This window comes from Pithys albifrons, chromosome 3, assembly GCF_047495875.1.
Source record: "Pithys albifrons albifrons isolate INPA30051 chromosome 3, PitAlb_v1, whole genome shotgun sequence".
In the NCBI taxonomy this organism is placed as follows: domain Eukaryota; kingdom Metazoa; phylum Chordata; class Aves; order Passeriformes; family Thamnophilidae; genus Pithys; species Pithys albifrons.
Genome location: NC_092460.1, coordinates 35,398,846 through 35,418,918, shown reverse-complemented (window position 1 = coordinate 35,418,918; position 20,073 = coordinate 35,398,846). Strand labels below are relative to the sequence as shown.

General features: G+C 35.6%; 1 protein-coding gene across 8 annotated transcripts in view; it reads left to right on the top strand.

Annotated features, from left to right (window-relative positions):
- The window catches only part of PLEKHA5 (pleckstrin homology domain containing A5), a 168,290-nt gene that overhangs the window by 130,985 nt on the left and 17,232 nt on the right, over positions 1-20,073 (top strand). For 2 of the 8 annotated variants that reach the window (XM_071551357.1, XM_071551358.1), the window contains exons 13-21: positions 718-837; positions 1,500-1,553; positions 8,288-8,368; positions 14,107-14,169; positions 15,280-15,360; positions 15,495-15,644; positions 16,994-17,095; positions 18,162-18,273; positions 18,531-18,577. In XM_071551357.1, coding sequence (XP_071407458.1) covers positions 718-837; positions 1,500-1,553; positions 8,288-8,368; positions 14,107-14,169; positions 15,280-15,360; positions 15,495-15,644; positions 16,994-17,095; positions 18,162-18,273; positions 18,531-18,577 — 810 coding nt within the window. The other 6 variants (XM_071551360.1, XM_071551365.1, XM_071551361.1 and 3 more) reach the window with 4 other exon arrangements.

Sequence of the window (20,073 nt, the reverse complement as noted above, 5' to 3'; positions counted from 1 at the left end):
AGCGTGACTCTATTTCCATAATATATATAACCTTGGGGTTTAAATACTATTCCTCATCCCTTCCTAAGGCTTTATTGTATAGCTTAGTCATAAAGCAATAAAATAACTGGTAGCCTCAGATCTGGGAAAGGTGGGGTGGAAAATTATTTTTGTCTTGCTTGTTCGGTTTTATTTTGTGAAAGGTAATGGTTTCTGAGGTAGTTCAGTTAAGAAGGGTTTTTCATTATTTTTTACTGTCAATTTTGATGCATACATTTGAAGAATTATTTTCAAACTAAACTTTCTTGAGGGCATGTTTTGATTCTTTCACCAAACTCAAATGGCTGTCCATGTACAGATAATGATATCCTAAGAGCTGGAGTCATCTCCCCCTCAATCTAAGCCAAAATCATCAATTTGGTATGCATGTCAGAGGAAGTGTGAGGATTGTACAGGTTTTGTCCTGCAAAATCCTAACTTATTTTTGTCCTTTGTACAGAATGTTTCACTTTTACACTGTTTGCAGTATCAATTGTTTCGAGTAGTTAAAAGTTAACCTTTCGTTATATATTTGAAAGTGGTCAATTTGGGGGAAAAAATTATGTCTCTTCTGTTGTATCACTGTAGAAATTTTTTTGTAAGAAAGATACTCAGAAAGACTTATTTTACTGAAGTGTTGTTTAGGATACCAATTAACCTTTTTTCTACTCTTTGGCTTCTCACACTGCACTCCTTCAGCCAGAGGAGCTCACGCTGCTGCTAATAAAGCTGAGACGGCAGCAAGCTGAACTGAGTAGTATCCGGGAACACACACTAGCACAGCTCATGCAACTAAAACTTGAGGCCAGCAGCCCAAAGGTCAGCTATAAAGCAATGTGTGTCATGTACCATTCTCACTAACCTGTAGTCATCCATTATTCAAAGTTTGCTTTGTACTGTTAGCACAAAATTTTTTGAGTGTTGTGTGAGTAGAATAGAGTAACATTGATTCCTTATGTGTGTGATGCTGTACTATTAACCCTTTGAGGTTTTACTTGGAGCTTTTTGAAATAAGCCAAGTCAAAATTACAGGGGAATTTTGTAGATAAAGTTTAAAGTTAAACGTTTTTAATCTGTTGGTATCACAAACAAAATCAGAAGTGAAAGATCATGAGATTAATTTATTGTTTATGCTTTCTCCTATCAGATACCTTCTTATTCATAATATGTCTGTGAACAGCAGTACATGCTTAAACACAGATTTATCAAAGGGTTCATAGTTGTCCATGGCATTGACATGACCTTATTGTATTTTATATGTAAATAGAAAATGTAATGTAGTGATTCATGGCAAATTTTCATCACTTCTGTTTCGGGATCAAAACTTGTTAACAGTTCACCAAAAAATAACAGTTAAAAGCAGCATTATATTTCTACATAAAACAGAAAAATCACTGTCTAGTTTACAACTTTTAAAGCTCTTTTCATGCATTCTGCACCTTCTGTCCCTTTCCTTTTGCCCTCTGACTGCTGCCTGCTAGAATGAGATTCTTTCACATCACCTTCAAAGGAATGCTATATATTTGGATCACCAGGTGGGATTTGCAATTTTCTTGTGCGTTTGTGTTTCTCGATACTTTTTCACTGCTCCTATCAAAGCTGGAAATATTTGGGGAGAAGGATTTTCAGTGCTTTTTGTGAAGTTGGATGATGCCCATGGCATGAAATCAATTACAAATCTGACATGTCATAGGGAAAAAAAATTCCTTGATTTAAAATTCAGAATACAGCAGCAACTCGACAATTAATTTTTCTGTTCTTCATCTCCTTCTTAAAATAACACTAACTGTAGTATTTTGCCTTCTTTAACCAAAGTCATATTTCCAAGCTCATATGACACACATGCAATTTATAGAAAAACGATACTTCTGAAAATTTCAGTTTTCAGCATTAAGGAGAGTTAGATGTTTCTACAGGACATTAAATGAAAGGGAGGTCAAACATGAAGAAATGTTTTAATCAAATCATAACATGGCTCGTTTTCTCACTTTTTCTCAGTTAATTCTCGAAGGTTTATGTGGGAATAAGATTTTAATTCTTTACAATTTCTGATAACTTACAAAGTGAGGGTACAATTGTGTCTTCACTAACGTAATTGATTTCCAAGTGAAGAATTGTGATACCACATACCTCTCTTTATGGCTTTGTTGTGTTGCCTAAATTCCTGTGAAAATAGACACTCCAAAACAGTTTAAGGAGAAAGATATAAAGGTTACCTTTATTAGAAGCTTCTAAGGTGCACACCAGAAGGTCTGCACACACGTGACCAGGAATGTTACAATTTTATAACCTCTCTAGCAATTTACTAATGAAATATCAATAACGAACCATGATTTTCATTTCCCTCTGTGCCCCACCCATGGGGTGCTCAGAAGTGCCCCTTGGAGAAGTTCCAGGACCTCCAGGCCTTCTTCTTGTGTTTTGTCTTCTCACTATCTCCAGGTGGTTTCTCACAAACACCATGGCCTTGGCAGGGCATGAGAAAGCTCACAAATCTGTGAGAAAGAGCTTTAGTTACCAACCTAAAATGTCAGCAACCTAGGAAAACCTATGTAACTTATATGATTCTAAAAAACTATGAAGACACACTAAAATCCTTAGACGTCAGATGCATGACCAAATGGGACTTCTGTACAAGTTAAGTGTGGGACATTTTTTAATGATTTTTTTTGCTATCACTTATAAAAGTCCTAAGTGCTTAGAATAGAAACAAGCAGCTAGATGACCATTGATTAAAACTATAAAAATCACTATGGCCTTTTCTTTTTCTAGAATCTTTTAATGAAACTTTTGAGCCTCACACTTAAAATCAACTGTTAGAACTTTTATATCCTACATGTTCTTCTAATGGGATTTCAACGAGTTAATAAAACCCCACCTGTGCACAGAGAGACACACACACACACACTCCCACATGGACTTGCTTCACCAGTGACTTTATTTTCCTATTATCTCTTGAAAACCAGTGTGAATTATGATCAATTGAGTTTGATTCCAATACATTTCTAAACACCTCTGTCTTGTTTTACTTAAGGGATTGTAGGAGGTCCAAAACAGTAGGGGGAAACTGCTTGCTAGAAAAGACCAAAATATTTCATCTGACTCAAATATTTCCAATTTATAATGTTTTGGAATAAGGGATTGATTCTGTCTTTGATGTAGTTCATTGACAAGAAAGGATAGCAGTTGATGTAAGTGTAGACCTGTGTACCATGCTGTTGCTTGATTAGGCAAACTTGCGAGTATAATGGACAGATTTAAGTGGAGGGAATTGCCTTTGTACAACATGCAAAGTGGTAAAAATTATTTTCCTTTTACTTGTATCAGATAAAATTTAGAAATGTGATGGGGTAAGCATTAATGTAGGAAAGTGTCTAAATCCTGTAGTTGTGTTATAAGTACCCATACCAGAGATGCAAGTAATCACTACACTTCTTAACACAAGAAATCATTATCAAGTCTAAAATATATTACCTTAAACACAAAATCATGGAAGAGCATCTTGAAATATTTGTCCCAGTTTCTGATCAGTATTTCTTTTTTTTTCTCTTTTTTATAATACTGTCATTTACCTGGAGCAAATAAGTCTCTCAGAGAGTCTTCTTACTTTGAGTATCACTGCTTCTAGGGTGGTATCACTTTTATATCTTTTCAGTACTTTATCCAGTGTAAGTTTTCTTTTATGTTGGAAGGAAAAAAAATCAGAATTGCTTTTAGTCTAATTAAGGCCTTTCCTCCTTGTCACCTGTAACCTCCTTGTAACCAGCACGCATAATCACTTTCCCCCTCTGAATTATAAATGTCCAGTGTAATTAAATTAGGTTTTTTCACTTGTATTTAATCTCTGAAAATAGTCAAAACCTGCTCTTCCTAAAACATAATGGGACTCCAATTATCTTCAACTCTCACCTTCTTGGTCACAAAGAATTCAGTACTGTACATAACAATAAATAGTAAGTTTGTACTGGGGTTGCACTGCTGACTATTCAGGCAAACTCAAGCTCATGTGTAGGGAGGGTTGCTTTTATATTGTCACAATAAGTTGTTGTTAGCTGGTTTTCTTTTCAAGAATCAAGACTACTCCATTGCCTTTTTGAAATCATGCTTCATTTTTGTACTGCTGTTTCCTTTGGAGATGCTTGGAAATTCTCACAGTAGACTTTCTGATGTTTTTGTATTACTCTTTCAGAATTTTTGTTGGCGTTCAGAGATAGAGGAGAAAAAAAAATCAAAGAGACTGGCACAAATATATCCATCCATATGATTTCTTTGATATCTTATGACCAAAAGAATGATTGTCCAGCACCCTTTTTAAACCACTCTGCTGGTGCAGGGTTTGTAGAGAGTTGGGAGAGAGGCTCATCTACTATTTAGGAAGTAGTTCTATGGACATAGCCAGCAACCCTGGGCAAACAATGATGATTTGTTTGCCACTGTGAGATGTTATGAATACACATTATCCAATTTTAAAGGGTCACTTATGATGTATTATTAAATCCAAGCCAGCTGTCTCCTGAATTTATTTGTACCCAGTAATTACAATAATAGTAATGAAAAGCAGGACCATAAGGGTGTTTTTTCTCAAATAAAGACTAGACATGCTTTTTTCTCCTTTGTAAATAAAGCCATGGCAGGAGCTCCCACTTAAATCTTTGTTATTATCATGAATTCCAGCACACAAGCCTTTTAGTAAACTTCTGAATGTTATGTTGGTAGTAAAACTTTTCTTGGACTGGAAAGCCCTTTTCTACTGAGCTCATGTAAAACTCCATGCATGTTGTCATACTGGTTCAGCATATCCCAGGTTGGTTTGTCACAGTAGAAGCTTTACTAAATTTCACTTAACCTTTCTTTTTTTCCCCTCAGCTTTTTCAGATAGCTACCTATGTAAATAGTTTAGGTGTTAAGTAGTTAAAATAATTCTGCTCGTACTTGCATTTTTAGTTTCTGTCAGTTTTCAAAGGGTGTCTAAAAATAAACAGAACTTGAACAAGAAGTTGAAGGTCCCACAGCCAACAGCCCAACTGTCTTCATTTGCTTCCCTTTTCTGCTCTTTAGCACCTTCTTTCTGACATGCTGAAGGTGGTTCTTGGAAAAGGTAGTAAATTAAGGGAGGCTGGAATAGTATAAGGAAGATTGGATAGAGCTGGCAGATAATCCACTATTATATCTGATATCTTGTGTTTTAGCCTTTATTCTATGTCCTATGTTAGCAGCCTGTAGGATACTACTCTTACTTATACTTTTCCTCTGGAAGAGGCAGAGTGGCTGACACAGCCACCACTGTTCTTTTTACTACCTTTTTTTTCCCCTCCCCAGAGGAAGAAGGGAGGCTCAGGAACAGGGACTCTCTAGGGTGAAAAAAAAGACTGCATGAAGGCAGAATGGCTGTAAAGAGAAGACAGGAAGAAGAAGTACTTCTTCCTTATTTTTTTGGACAGAGGGAAGGTGGGAGAAAAGCTTGGTCAGGTCTTGTTACCACTGCTTTTATCTTCAGGAAGCTTGAGAGGAAATGGATAAAACTGCCAATCTGAGTCTTTCGTTACCCATGACATGCTGTCTCATCTCAGCAGTGAGGTCAGCTGTCCTGGTAGGCAGCCAGTATTCCAGCTGATCGCTGCCACCATGCCAGCACATCCTGAAATGGCATCTATGGAGGGTGTTACCAAACATGGAAGAGAATTCAGGAAAAGGAGGGAAAAGAAAAATTGTCAATAGCTTGACTTTGCAGTTTAAAACATAAAATACCCACTCAGATATTCACTCATAAATAAAGAGGCTGTTCATATAGTTCATATATCGAGGAGGTGGGGTGTTATTATTTCCAGCTGAAAAATGCTTTTATATACTACATCAGTACGGAAAAAAGCAAGGATGAAACTCCACTTCTGGGAAGAAAGAGTTAGGTATTAAAAGTAGGAAGTGATAAAACCAAGACTGCTTGATTTTTTGTTTGTTTGTTTGCTGCTGTGTTACTGTGTGGCAGTTCACACTTTGCTTTGCTTATGGAAATCTTAATTCCAATTTTTGTGACTTCTTTGATTGGAGAAACTCTATAATACTGTTAGTATTACACATAGTATCTAAAATCGATCTTTTATTGTACAAAAATATTAATTTATTTTCTGAGATAAACAAAAATCGAGGCTTGCTTCTGTTATGAGCAAGCAAATACTTTACCTTGAGCTCTTCAATATGATTAGTGGCCAGTCTCAGTTTGGGAGCAGACTTATGATAATGCTTGAAGAACACAGAGTAGGTGTGCACACACTGCCTTTGTGTGCACTATCTTCAGATTCTGAGAGGTTTGTGACAGAGAGATGGTCCCTCAAGATCCTAACTTCTTAATAGTTGGTGTCAGTATTTTTTGGAAACATTATTTCCCAAAGGGGAAAAAGCAGTTGCTCGTATTTGACTGCTACAAAGGCTCTTTGGTTGGCATTACTTTATCAACTGCCTGTTTCTGATTTTTGTTCCATGAGGGCTTAAGGAACTGGGGATTTTCTGGATATAACTTGCCTACGCCAACAGTGTTAGATAAGCTTGGTTAAGCACAAATGGTAGTAAAAATATTGGAAGAAGTGCTATAAAACAAAGCTGGAGCTTTCTGGAGAACAAAATATTACTTCAAAACATCTTTTGAGCAAAACCACCTTGCTTATTTTCTAATCTGGATGTAAACAATCTTTGAATATTTCAACGGGAATTGATTCTGGCTTTGTCTATTATTGGTCAGAAAGAAAAAGTCTGAAATATTATAAAAAAGTATTAGCTAGAGAGTATGAAGCTGTTGAAAACCTTTTAATAAAAATGCATCCAAACCTGTATGCTCCTAATAAAATAGCTGAGCCTGAGAATAATTTTTCTTTTATAAGTATTTCAATTGGCTGTAGTTTGATTGCTTGGCTTTGGACCTTACTGTTGCTACTGAGATCTCTTTTGAATCACCTGGTGCACTCACTCTCTGGACAAAATTTTAATTTAAGGGGAGAACTCCTTATGTCAGTTCTAGTTTTCTGTTTATGTGGGCTGTAGATGATGGAGCAAATGGTAGGGGCTGTTTGTTTAGTTTTTTTCCTACCTTGCACAAACAGAGCATCACAGACTTGCCTTCTTAAGGTGCTCTTCATTGGCCTATTAACTCATCAGCTGAACAGAGTTTACTATATATCAAAAACAACAACAACAACAACAAAAAGGTCCTCTATCTATAACAAGAAAATATGTTTCCCATAAGGAGAAAAAACCCCTACTTCTCCAAATGTATAAATGAGGTTTTTCCCTAATTAATTAGGAGGAAAAAATTCCAAAAGGCATCAAAAACTCATTCTGTCCCATTTCAATCTATGGCGAGTGTGTCTATACACATACAGAGTGAAAGAACAGTAAATACTCCTTTGGACACTTTCTGTGTAACCAACCAGACTTGAAACAGGTATTCCTAAAGTTTCCAACCAAATTAAGAGAAGGATTATGCTTTAAGTGACTTTTGAGTTTCTTTTGGAGTGGAAAACCACCTGTTTTCATAGTTTCGCCCTTACTGTTAGGAAAACTCTCCTTTTTAAAACCAAAAGGCCCATACTATTTTCTGTTACACACTTTTCTGAAATCCTAAATGTATTCAATGTGTCATAAAACATCTGGTTTTCACATTTGCACTCGTATCAATAAATGCCAATCATTACAGAAAATGTATTACCAGTTCTGAAATAGTTTCACACCTGTATGTAGGGGTGGATAAATGCAACAAGCAATGGTTCAAAGTCCCTAAAGATATAAATCAGTGCAGTATATAAAAGCACTTTGTGGTACATGAACATAAGTCTAAACCTCCCTTCAATATTCACAGGCTGGGGATGCTTTTGTCTTTTTAATGTACATTGAGTTATTAAATCTATAATTTAAAAGGTTTTCTGATAAAGGTTTGAGTGTTTCTCTTGCAAAATCTGATAATACTTTTCATTTCAATATTGTGCAAAGCCAAACTTACCTTAAGCGTTTTTATTTTTAAAAAGGGAGAGCGTTGGTGAATAAATATTGCATTGGTTCTGAGCATTTATGTGGGTTTGAGATATTTGTCTGATATTATTAAACTTTTCAGATGTTGATGTTACTGAATGATAGAATATATAAAAAGCATGGGTTAAAATGTAATCTACTGCATTATTAGAAAAAATTAAAGTAGAGGCTATATTTTACAGTGTCGTCTTTCAAATCTAGCCATGCTGTAAACTGATGTTTGCTGTATGCTCCTCCTGATTTGAAATAGATGAAAGAGAATGAACCTTTAATCACCATGGTTCACACTATGATTGAGAACTCGGCGCTAAGACCGCAACTGTACCAGCAAGTAAGGTCTTGGAGAGTGAATGAAATTGCTTTATCATCTGCGAAAATTTTCCTTAGTGACAGTTTTGGTTGTTCCTCAGATTTATTCATAACATTGGTGTTTCTCTTCTTTGCTTTGGAAAACCACAAGTCATCCATGCTTTATAAAATGCTGCAATATCGTTAGCATGGCTTTTGCTGCGTTTTTGTTGTTTAGTATTAAATGTACACTTTTGAACAACTTTTTCTGTCTAGACGATTTAATTAGTCGATGCTTTATGCAGGTGTCCAGTAAACTCATAAAACTTCCAACAAGCTTCCAACATTTGTCCTAGCATGATTCTCTGCAATTAGTCTTCAAAGGTGCTTCTTTCTTTTGACCACTACAAAAGCATGTGAGTGGTGTTTACCTGGTCATTTCTGGCAATTTTGTTTTGTTCTGGGAAGTGGATTTACAAGTTTTTGTTTGCACCTACAAAACCTTTAGCCACTGAAGAAAGAAAGGATCAAAATTACTTTGATCTGGGGACTGTAAATCCAAAAGGCAGTGTGTGTTCATAAAGTCACAGCAGACTTAACTGTGCACACTTACCCAGTAACTGGTGATGGTTGTAAATGGTAAGATGGAAGAAGAATTGGAAATGTGAATGGAAATATTGTCTGTGAGTTGAGACCTGCATTAACTTATGAGCATGGCCAATCCATATCTGTTGGCACTGCAGTGTCTTAGGGATGCTGGGGCTTAACTGAATAGTCCCTCTCTCCTCAGGGGATATTTAAGCATTTTTTTGCCTCAACAGTGAAGGTGTTGTTCTTACAAGAGAATATCTGACCAGTTCCCTTGCATTTACATTATGTCCTTGTGATGGAAAAAAGCATATAAAGGTTGGAGAGTCTGAAGAAAAGGAGATGTTCTTCCATGTAAAACAGGCATTTATTAGTGATTAATGCTTTGCCACGTTTCTAAAAAATTGAGCAGCTTTCCTGCATAGTTAATTTTTTTTGAAAATCAACTCCACATTATAAATTTGCTTCTGTTCCAGAAAAGTTGCAAAAAAAATCTGAGCTTTCCAAATGAAGGTGGTTTGGGAATGACTGATTTCCAGTTTGTGCTTGTATATGCAAAACAGGATCTTTAACATGGAACCTGAAGGAACTGTTTGGAGAGGAATGGGAGAAGTAAGGTGCCCTCAAGCCCTAAATGAAATTTTGGAGTTTGTGTTGTATTTTTGAAAGGAGCCCAAGGGTTATGATTTTTTTCAAGTGGATCAATTTTCTGTGATAGAGTATGTAAGACAAATAATTATCTATATATATAATGAACAGAGCTGTTTTAGATGTGTCAGGGTAAACTAGCTCAGGCTTCTAACATTAATATAGATATATTTGAGGTCTATATCTGTGCCTGGGGTAATTTGCTCATGTATTTAAGGATAGCAGTAAATTTCTAAGTGCTGCTCTGAGGAAGCTGCGCTCTCAGCTACAGTATTGCTGCACAGCACTGCCCACACCTTGTAGGTGCTGCTTTGTACTGAACACTGAATAAACACCTTTTTGACATTTCTTGTCAAAGGAACAGCGGCTCTAGTAGGTCATGAAGACAGAATAACTTGTTGTCACTAGAGATGTGGTCTCTTCCAACTTGTAGTGTTTGCCCCCTTATGCAGAAGAACCCACGTGTTGCCTGAACTGGAGAGTGGCAAGATCTGCTTTCATGGATGAAGTTTCCTATATGAGATATTACATTAACTTACTTCCAGGAAAGGATAAAAATACACTCAGAATTTCACTGCCTAAAGAGTCTTCTAAACTTCTGTAAAGCAAAACTAACCTGTTAAATTCTGGCAACTTATTTACAGTCTAAACAACACATTTTTTATTAAAATAAAATAAATTGGTTTTAACAGTCATCTTTCCTGCTGCAGTTCTAGGGAGTTGCAAACAATTGGGAGAAGCCTCTGTGCAAATGGCTGAAACTTGTTTTGTTGTCAAGATGATAAACTAGTTTCTGATGACTGTAACAATTCCTGGGGATAAAGAAAAGGATCTTTATTTGTTTCAGTTTATTCAGTTCAGTTTTATGACTGAGCTCATTTAGAGTTAACCAAAGGAAAGCAAGAAAAGCTTATATTTAATTAAAAAATTAAGTTGTCTTGCTCCCTATTTGTTTTTATTGATTAATGGCTCTTTAGTAAAATAGCAAAAGTATCTACTAATTTGAACATGTTATTTATAACACTTTTTTTTGTGATTTGTTACATCTTCACAGTTATTTAAATAACTGTAACTTACATCAGTGTGCTCTACAGACTGTACTGTAAATCCACAAGTACAAGAAAATTATTCCATATGTACAAACAAGAAAGAAAAAAGGCTTTTTACAGGCTGGACTCATTTCTACCTTGGTGATTTTTGGTTGGTTGATTGTTTATTTTGGTTGGTTGCTTGCTGCTTTTATTTTTCTTCTTACTAGTAGTAGGTGAGGAGTGTTAATCTTGATTTCTAAAGCAGCGTAGGCTGATTTTGAAAAGTCAGTTTTTTCTCAATTCCTCTTACATGTGTGAGTTCCCTAAAGGGGGAAAGAATTAAAATCTGAGTGCAACGAGCTAATGTCCAGGTCTTTTAATGGATAGTTGCCCTTAATACATGAAAACCATATAAAAACAGTCCTTTATTTTTTAACTCCTATAAAGATACTGAGGTCTTGTTAATGGCTTATTATTATAGCAGCTGCATACATTTAAAATGCTATACTAGTTAGATTTTGAGATTTGTAGGTAGAAATATTTTTCAGGTTTTGTTATGAATATGAGATGGTTGTATTTGAGCTAAAAATCTTGTTTTTCAAATTTGTATTTGAAATGTTATATGTCAAATTATTCAAAATTAGAGGAGAACTTTACTTACTGTGGGGTAAATGCCAATTTACCCTGCTTCCTGAGAGCAAGAAGTATTTTTAAAAAGAAATTTAAAAACAAAACAAAAACATCTTGGAAGTCTTGACTTTAATCTCAAAAATGCCCTATATTGTTCTGTTTTAATTTCCTAAGTGCAGTATCTTCCAGAGCTATGTAATGTGTTTTCAGGGTGTGAAATTTCCTGCCATATATTTATTAAATCAAAACACTTACCAGAATCTGAAAATGGCTTGTAAGGTAATGAAATAATGCTGTCATGGAAATGTTTTTAATAGACCACTTTAATAGGTTTAATCCCTCATGTCTGAAGCACATGATTTATCCACTTGGTGATTCACCTGGTGTTGGTGTGTTGGAGATGGGGACTGGACAGTGGGACTGGACAGCTGATAACAAATCATTTCTAAATGTGAGATGGAGGTTCACTTAAGGTCACGTTATTTTTTCACGTGTAAGATCCATGTTTGGCCAAACCCTGTGTGAGCAGCTTACCTTTCAAAAATGGTAAATTCCATTTGCAGGTATCAGGGTGCTGCTCCTGATGTCTGGGAGCTGTGCAGTGTGTTGCCCCACGTTGAGAGGGGTGGACTTTTGTGTGTTTAAACAGGCAAGCATCGAGGGAGGGTGAAGTGAGCAGCAAGTCATGTCCCTGGTTCAGTAGATGGCACTCTTGCTCTGAAATTACTGTCCTGGCAAAGGATTTGTAGGAGCAGTTTGGCGAGAAAGGCGTTTGTGGAACGTGACATAAAGTGCATTTTGATAACTTGGTCATTGAAGCTCTTATAATGCGTTTTCCAGGGTTATGAGGTTGTTAACCTTGCTTGAAATGTGTAATTGTGTTTTGTCTGCTGCAGTTCCTCCTGTAATTCCAGTAGGATGTGATAGCATTCGGCACTTTCTGCCTTGAGCAGATTTATTGATGTGCTGTGAAAAGTGAAGCTGCTGTTTTGTCAGAGATGGATTAAGTTACTCCTATTATTTTTGCAGGTTTTACACTAAGTCTATGTAAAATGTTGCAGTGGAAATGTTAAAATGAAGTGGCTCTCCAGCAGTGCCTATTGAGGGGAACTGGTGCTGCTGACAAAAGCAAGAAGTTGGCAGAGATTTTGAAGGTGTCATAGGATTTTAATAAGAACTAGCACGTGTATAGCGCTCTTTAAAAATGTGGTTTTGTTTTCTGAATACTTGAGCTATATTCCTTTCAGGAGGTACCTAGGGATAAAGATGCTGAATTGGCAAACTGTTTTAAACTCAGCTATAATTAAGGTTGAAATGCCAAAAAGAAAAAAAAAATCTCTCTTTTAAAAATAAGTATAAAAAATAGTTGCTTGGAAAAACAGTATTACATTTTTCCAGCCCAGCCATACAAAATGCTGAGCAGTGACTTGGGAAGCTGTATTTATCTAATAAGGGATAATCTTTCTTTTGTAAAATCCTTCTGTTGTGAAATATAACTAGGTTTTCTCTGTAAGTTAAAAACATTTGGCCATGTTTATGAGTTTTATTTAAATATTTCCATTCCTCATTTTTCTCTCATTGTGATGAAGTCAACAGTAAAACAACACAACTCTACAATAGTAGGAATTTAAATAGATATCTTAATTTGTGTGACGTTCATGAGGTGCAAAAGTGCTGTGGCTTTTTTCATATTCCAACATCCATTTTCATTAAATGTCCATTTCAAAGAAAGTTGTTGTGTGGTTTTAATACACTATACATACTTTTAAATTGTCACCAGGTGCATTTGCATGAGGTATGTGGACATAATATCTTGAAATGAAACACTTTAGTGTGTTGTAGATTTATTTTATGTTCGGAATGCTTGTCTCATTAACCCTTCCCTACTCCTTTTATTTATAAGTATCCCTGAACATGGACTTGTGTTTTTATAGTCTTTCTTGTACTATTAAGTCATGGTGACCTAATTATGACAGATACATGAGAGGAAAGCATCTATGTTGGAACTATCAATACACACTGTTTTTAATTAAATACAATATGAAGCTTGATGGTGTTATATCCATACTTGCTGTGTAGGACATTAAGTAGTTATTGTGTGTGACAGTCCATTGTAAAATTGGGAACTATCTTTTTTGTTGTAAAATGTTTTAAAATCTTGTTACTGGTCAGTAACAGATTGAAAGGGTTAAGATCTTAGAGGAGATGTGTGAAAGCAGTTTGAGGATAACTTGCATCATAACTGGCAGGAGGAGGCAAATTTGCCTAAGTCCAAAGACAAAATAAGAGACCTTCTATTTATGGCATTTCTGGTAGCACTGTTGAATGGGAGGGAATCCCCGTGAAAAAGTAAGCACTAAAGTGTGCTTATGTCTGTAACAAGATACTTGACATATATGTTGTAAACTTAGGTCATTCTATCCTGGTTTCATGTTTGCATGAGAATATACTCCTTGTGAAAACACCTGACTTTAGTGGGCCTAGAATGATTAATTCCAACTATAATGAGACCCTGTATTTAGAATTCACATAACAAAACCTAAATCATAGAATCATAGAATATCTAACGTGTCTAGGTGTACTCTGGCAGTTTCATCTCCCTACGTAGTCCATGTTTGATTGAGTTAGTTGTACACCTTTAAAACTCCAGTTTGCATTAGAAATGTTGCCTGTTAAGTTAATGCAACTTTCTGCTGATAGTCTGCTTGGCATTCCATTTACTTACCTTCATTAATATATATAGGTTAAAAATATATTGCTCAATGTGGTATGTTTGACTTTAAAGCAAAAGCTGTTTTCTGTGTTAAAACTCTTAAGCTGAACAGTAGTTTCATTTTCATAGTCCAATTAAGTTGTTTTATGGCAATATTATTCTTCCTTATAGTTAACACAAGAAGAATGTAGGGGTACACTATACAAATATAGAGCTGAAGAGCTGGACATTGATGTAAGTCATTTGTATTTCTTCTTCCTTGGAAATGTTGGTATTGTTCTCCTTATTTTGATAATAATTTCCCCCTTGGCTTCTGAGTTTGAAACCCACTTCATAGAGGTGATTGTCAACAGAATTTGGATTGTTAAATTGAGGGGCATGAGACTTTTTGTAATAAGCTTCTAACTTGCAGAAAATATTACACTGTAGGCTGGAATTTCAAGTATTATAGCTGTTCAAAGGTGAATATCTTCTAGAAAGGAATTAATTACTTTACAAGTGAAAAGCTCTGTAGTGGTAGTTCAATTTTAAGCACAAGAGGTATAATTTCTCTGGAAATGTGATGGATACTCCAAAACTGGATTTTGGCACAGGTAGTTGCCATTTAGAGTATTGGGTTGTTACTAAAGAAAAGAGGACTGGTGTAAAACTGGTGGTGAAAAAGACACACATAGCCATAGTGTATATGCATACATAGATGCCTGTCTAGTCATTCTTGCACAGTGCAACTAAGAGTGGACCTAATGGTTTAAGGGATGTTACTTTAAAAATAAAAGAGAAAAGGCAAAGGAGCACAAGCTGAACCAAAACAGCTATTCAGATAGAAAAGTAAACTGCTTCAAATTGATTGGAGTGCACTGAGCAGTATATGCTCCAAGTGGAGCTGGAGTGGAGCAGCTTCAGTCATAGCCAAGCCTTGATCAGAGCTAAATACGAGCAGTGGATGGATAGGACTAGTAGCTGACTATGGAAATCTGTCACCTGGAAAACCATGGGACAGACTGGGAATGTACACAATAGTCTTTATAATACTGAGCAATATGCAAATTAAAATTGTATTTAATACCTATCATTATGTTGGTAAAGATGTAGCTGTAGAATCATAAATTACATGTTTTGAGCCATGCTGTTTCTTAAGGTGTAATAACAACTATTTCATAGTTTCTTAAGAGAATTTCTTAAGTAATTTGAAAATGCAAGACTGATGCCTTTATAATTTTAGAATTCATATATTGTTTTAATAGCATTTTATATAGATTTGTGTCATGATTTGATCTTACATCTTGATTACTGAAGATGTATATAATAAAGTGCTAATTGTGATAATTTTGTCTTCTATATTAGGCTAAACTTAGCCGTTTATGTGAACAGGATAAAGTTGTGCAAGCACTGGAGGAGAAGCTTCAACAGCTACACAAGGAGAAAGTAGGACAATTGTATTTATTACCTAAAGTGGATGTTATTTTACATGCTTATTATCAGAACATTGATAACTGAAATAAAACGAAAATCAGACCAATGATGCCGAACATTAAAAATAATTCTTTTTATTACAATAGTACACGCTTGAGCAAGCTTTGCTCTCAGCAAGTCAGGAGATAGAAATGAATGCAGATAATCCCGCAGCCATACAAAACGTAGTCTTGCAGAGAGATGACTTGCAGAACGGACTCCTGAGCACTTGTCGAGAAGTATCACGAGCCACTGCAGTAAGTAACAGGTTCTTTCCAGGGAAACTCAACAAAGTGTGAAATGGTTATGTTCACATACTTAATTGGGTTGTCTTTGGTTAGTTTTTATTGCATCCCAGCAAAAAATCAGTTGTCTTTTTCTTGTATTTTTGTCAAAGGTAGGTGGAAGGTGATTTTTTCACTATGTTCATCAAGTAGGCTTTTTTTTTTGTACATACTGACTTCATTGCTGTGGTAATTATCATCTTTATATTATGAAAATTTGACTACAGATGAAGTAAATAATGCAAATATACTTTCACATGGTGGCAAAATAATGGCAAGCACGAACTTTTTTTGAGCAGGTAGGTAACTTATTTGAAGCAAAAGCAGCTGCTGAATGAAAAGAAGAAAAGATTATACTGGCATGGTTTCTTAATAGTAGGCCATTATATCTAAAAGTTATGCACTTTCAAAATCTTTTAAAAAAAAGGAAGAAAAATGGTGTTTATTGTCCTTTTCCACTTTTTTTGATGGTTCCTACACTGAAATGACAAGGCAAGTAATAATTTTTCTCTACTGAGATATATATCCAAAAATGTGTTTCAGTGTCAAATTCCAGTGGTGAGCTGTGGTGAAATTGATACGATGTAGGCCCTGAAATACTGTTACACTATCTTGTAAAAGGAATTGGTTGGACAAGGAAAAGGGAACCAGGGGAAAGGAAATCCTCAAGATACATTTTATCTCATTAACTTTTTAATTTATGCGAAATTGAGTAAATTGCTTGATGTAGGCTGCAAAAGTGAGATGGTCAAGCTGACCTCAAAGAAGGATTTTTTTTAATTTTTTTTTTTATTCCACCTTTTCCCTCTGGTGATTGTAATTTCCCCTATGTAGAACAGTAGTGTATTAGCAGGCCTGGGGCACTCACTGGCAGCTTTACAGGCGGGCTTGGGTGGTTTACATTTGTCTGCATAATGCATTGCATATGCACACACATGCTGTGCACTCCCACATGTGTATTCTGTGTGATAAAAGACACAAATTTGCATCCATTTTTGTGGGTTTTCTGCCTCGGTGGAGAGACAGCTTAAGACCCACATGCCTGCTGACTATAAAGACAGATTCTGAAGAATTTGCCCTTGCTTATCTTTTTTATTTGTGAAATGACAAATACTGTTTGTTTGAATTCCATTCAGTATCATTAGAACATCAAAAAGCTGTTCAGAGCTGCATTCTCTAAATTACCTTTATTTATTGCCAGTGTCTATTTATGCCTTGCTTCATGAAGTTTCATGCCACCGGAAAAAGAAAAATAGGAGGTTTTTAATTTTTTTTTTAACTTGAACAGGCATCTGTAATTCTTTACTTTTGTTTATACTTAGGAACTGGAAAGAGCTTGGAGAGAATATGATAAATTGGAGTATGATGTAACTGTAACAAGGAACCATATGCAGGAGCAACTTGATCGGCTCGGAGAAATTCAGGTGTGGCATAGATCTCAAAGTGCACTTAATTCACTTCCATTTATAGTTTGTTTAAAAGCTATACCAATAGAAAAAGGTGGACATGTGGTGCATTTACTTACAAACTTTTAATTTATATTAATACCTGGTAAGTTCTGAAGAAGTCTTCAGCTTTTCCTATTTTTTGAAGCTATAGCACTGATTTTCCTGTGTCTGGAAGCTTCCTCTTTCTGTTTCAGTGATGAGGTTCAAAATGGGGTGGTTTTCTCAGACCTGAATTGCCGAGACAGTCATATTAAACCTTTACATAAGTCTTTCCATTTAACTGAATATTTTAAAAGGTAATCAAGTCATTGTATCAGAAGAAAGTGTTACAAAAATGTTCTAGGTGTTGCTTCAGGTCTTACACATCAGAACCCTTTGTTTGTATCTCAGTACCCACTACTGTGCCGTGTAGTACTGGAAAGGTAGTGTAGGTTCTGAATTTCTCAGGAGAGCTTTCTGTGACACACAGAGACATGGACATGGACACAGAGATGTGCACACATTACCTGGAACAGGCAGAGGGGTGTGGTCTGTGTTAAAGGTTTGCTCCAAGGACTGATCTCTATGCAGCAAGGAAGCCCAAAAACTGAAAAAATTGAGTTACGTGGCCCAAAGGATGCATGACCAAGAATGTAAATACATTTATTTGTTAGTATGGAAACACCACATTCATCTCCATCTGTTTTGGGGTTGCTACTGATGGTTCCTTTTCTATTGTTGTAAGTAGGTCTCCTGTGCAAAGTTTGCTTGGATTTTCTTTGGAGAGTGTACATACAATTTTGTTCTTGAAGTGAAGTTTGAACTAGCAGATTGCTGTCAAATTAGCTGATGCATTATGAAATTTGTTAATCTTAACTTTTTGATCTAGACAATGTTTGCATATTGCACTTTCATGGGAAAGGAGAGTGTCATTACTGTATTTTATTTTCCTTCACTGTGAAAGGATATGCAGTGTAGTCTAAAGAAAACAAAAGGTTTTCTCTTTTTTTTCCCACTTGCTATGTATTCTAATGTATGGCCTATATGTGCTGTTTACTTGCAGACTGAGTCAGCAGGGATACAGCGTGCTCAGATTCAGAAGGAACTGTGGAGAATTCAGGATGTCATGGAGGGTTTACTTAAACATAAACAGCAAAGAAGCTCTTCAGAAGCAGGTAAAATGATTGTTTTTATCTCACAGGAAATGAAATTGGATCATACACATTTTTAAACTATAAGCTCCATAGTTGCCTTTGTATGTTTGAAAATATCATACAATTACTGAGAAAAGAAGAAACAATCATCTATTTGAAGTTGATGCTTTGTGTAATTTGTTTGCAAGCAACAGGTTGTAATTCATATTTTAAAAGCTGTTTATTGAAAACTTTTTTTCTCTTTGTTTTTGTACACCTTTCCCTCTTCCCTCAAACAGGCATCATGGTAGCAAGGACGTTTTCATCTATTAAATATAAAAATGAGGTATGGTTTTAGCATATTTACTAATTTAGTATCACTGAATTTGTAATATAGCTATGATAAAAAATTAACATCTTAAATATTTTAAGGATGTCCGAAGTATGTGTTCAGTATGTTTCTGTGAAAATATTGCATTATGAACTACTTTTAAAGACTGATAGCTCCACTAGTAATTCTAACACTTTCATTTGTTCTGTGTCTTTATATACTCACTGGTATGTTTCTCTTTTCCATTTCTCAACTTTTCCTCTCCTTAGGCTGTTACTGTAAAAATATAAACCCTGGTTTTTGGATTTGTTTTCTACCCACCACACTTCTCATGGGAAGAAATAGATTGCTTTATATGTCTATTCAAATACTGAGCCGGGTTCTCAGATGGCCAGAGCACCCACAAGAAGAGCTAAAACTGTGGGAGCTCCCAAATGTTCAAGTTCTCTGAAAATCTGGCTAGAAGTTACAGTTTTAAAGGGACATTGTCATTGTTATCTAAAGTATGTGCAAGTACATGTGGCTTACAGCACCTTCCAAAAGTCTGATTTATGTAAAAGTCTTTAAAAAGATAAGGAATTCAAATTTTAAAGGGATGATTTAGAGAGTTTGCACATCCAAAAGAAAGTGCAGGTATTAGAATTTTTTTTTCAATGTGACATTGTCCCTTTAATTCCAAAATTTATAGCTGGTGTAGCCATGGTAATGTATTTTTCTTTTTAAGTTATAAATAATTGTAACAGGTGTGCACATCTAAATAAGGTGACTATTCTACAATCTTTAGGAAGAGGAAGTAGTCCCACCTCGTCCTCCACTCCCTCGGTCCTATGACTTTACAGAGCATCCTCCCATAATCCCCCCTCTGCCCAGTGATAGCAGCTCCTTGCTCTGTTATAGCAGGGGCCCAGTACATCTGACAGAAGAAAAGAAGATTCACCAAGTTCAAGGATATCAGAGAAATGGATCTTACTGTGTAAGTGGCTTAAACTGCCACGTTGTTCTTGAAGCATCCTCCCTCCTTCCTTTACACAGTCACAGTTTTTATTTACTCATCCAGCTACTTTTGTGTTATGGTTTTACTTTACTTTTGTGTTATGGTTCTACTTTTGTTTACTTAGTTTTGTTTATAGCTGCATCATTGACTTTTCACATTATCCTGCCATATATTCTGTGCGTCTATAAAATGTCTTAAGACTTAAATTTTTTTATCCAAGTACATTTCAGAAAATTAGATTCTCTTCCTCATTAGTTCTTAAAGAGCTCTAGGCTCAGTTTTTGAAACTTATACCAATTTCTTTCTGAAAGATCATTTAAAAAAACTCACCACTCTGCATCTTTATAGCAATTTTTTCTGTAATTTCTGAACATCTGCAAATGTTGTTACTCAAATTAGCTACAAAGAAAAACTTCTGCAATAGCACTTGAACAATGGAACACTGTCTTAAAGTGAGAGCAGAGTCATCACAAAATAACTGGTTTGAGTCTTAAGACATGAATACTTGTACAAAAAT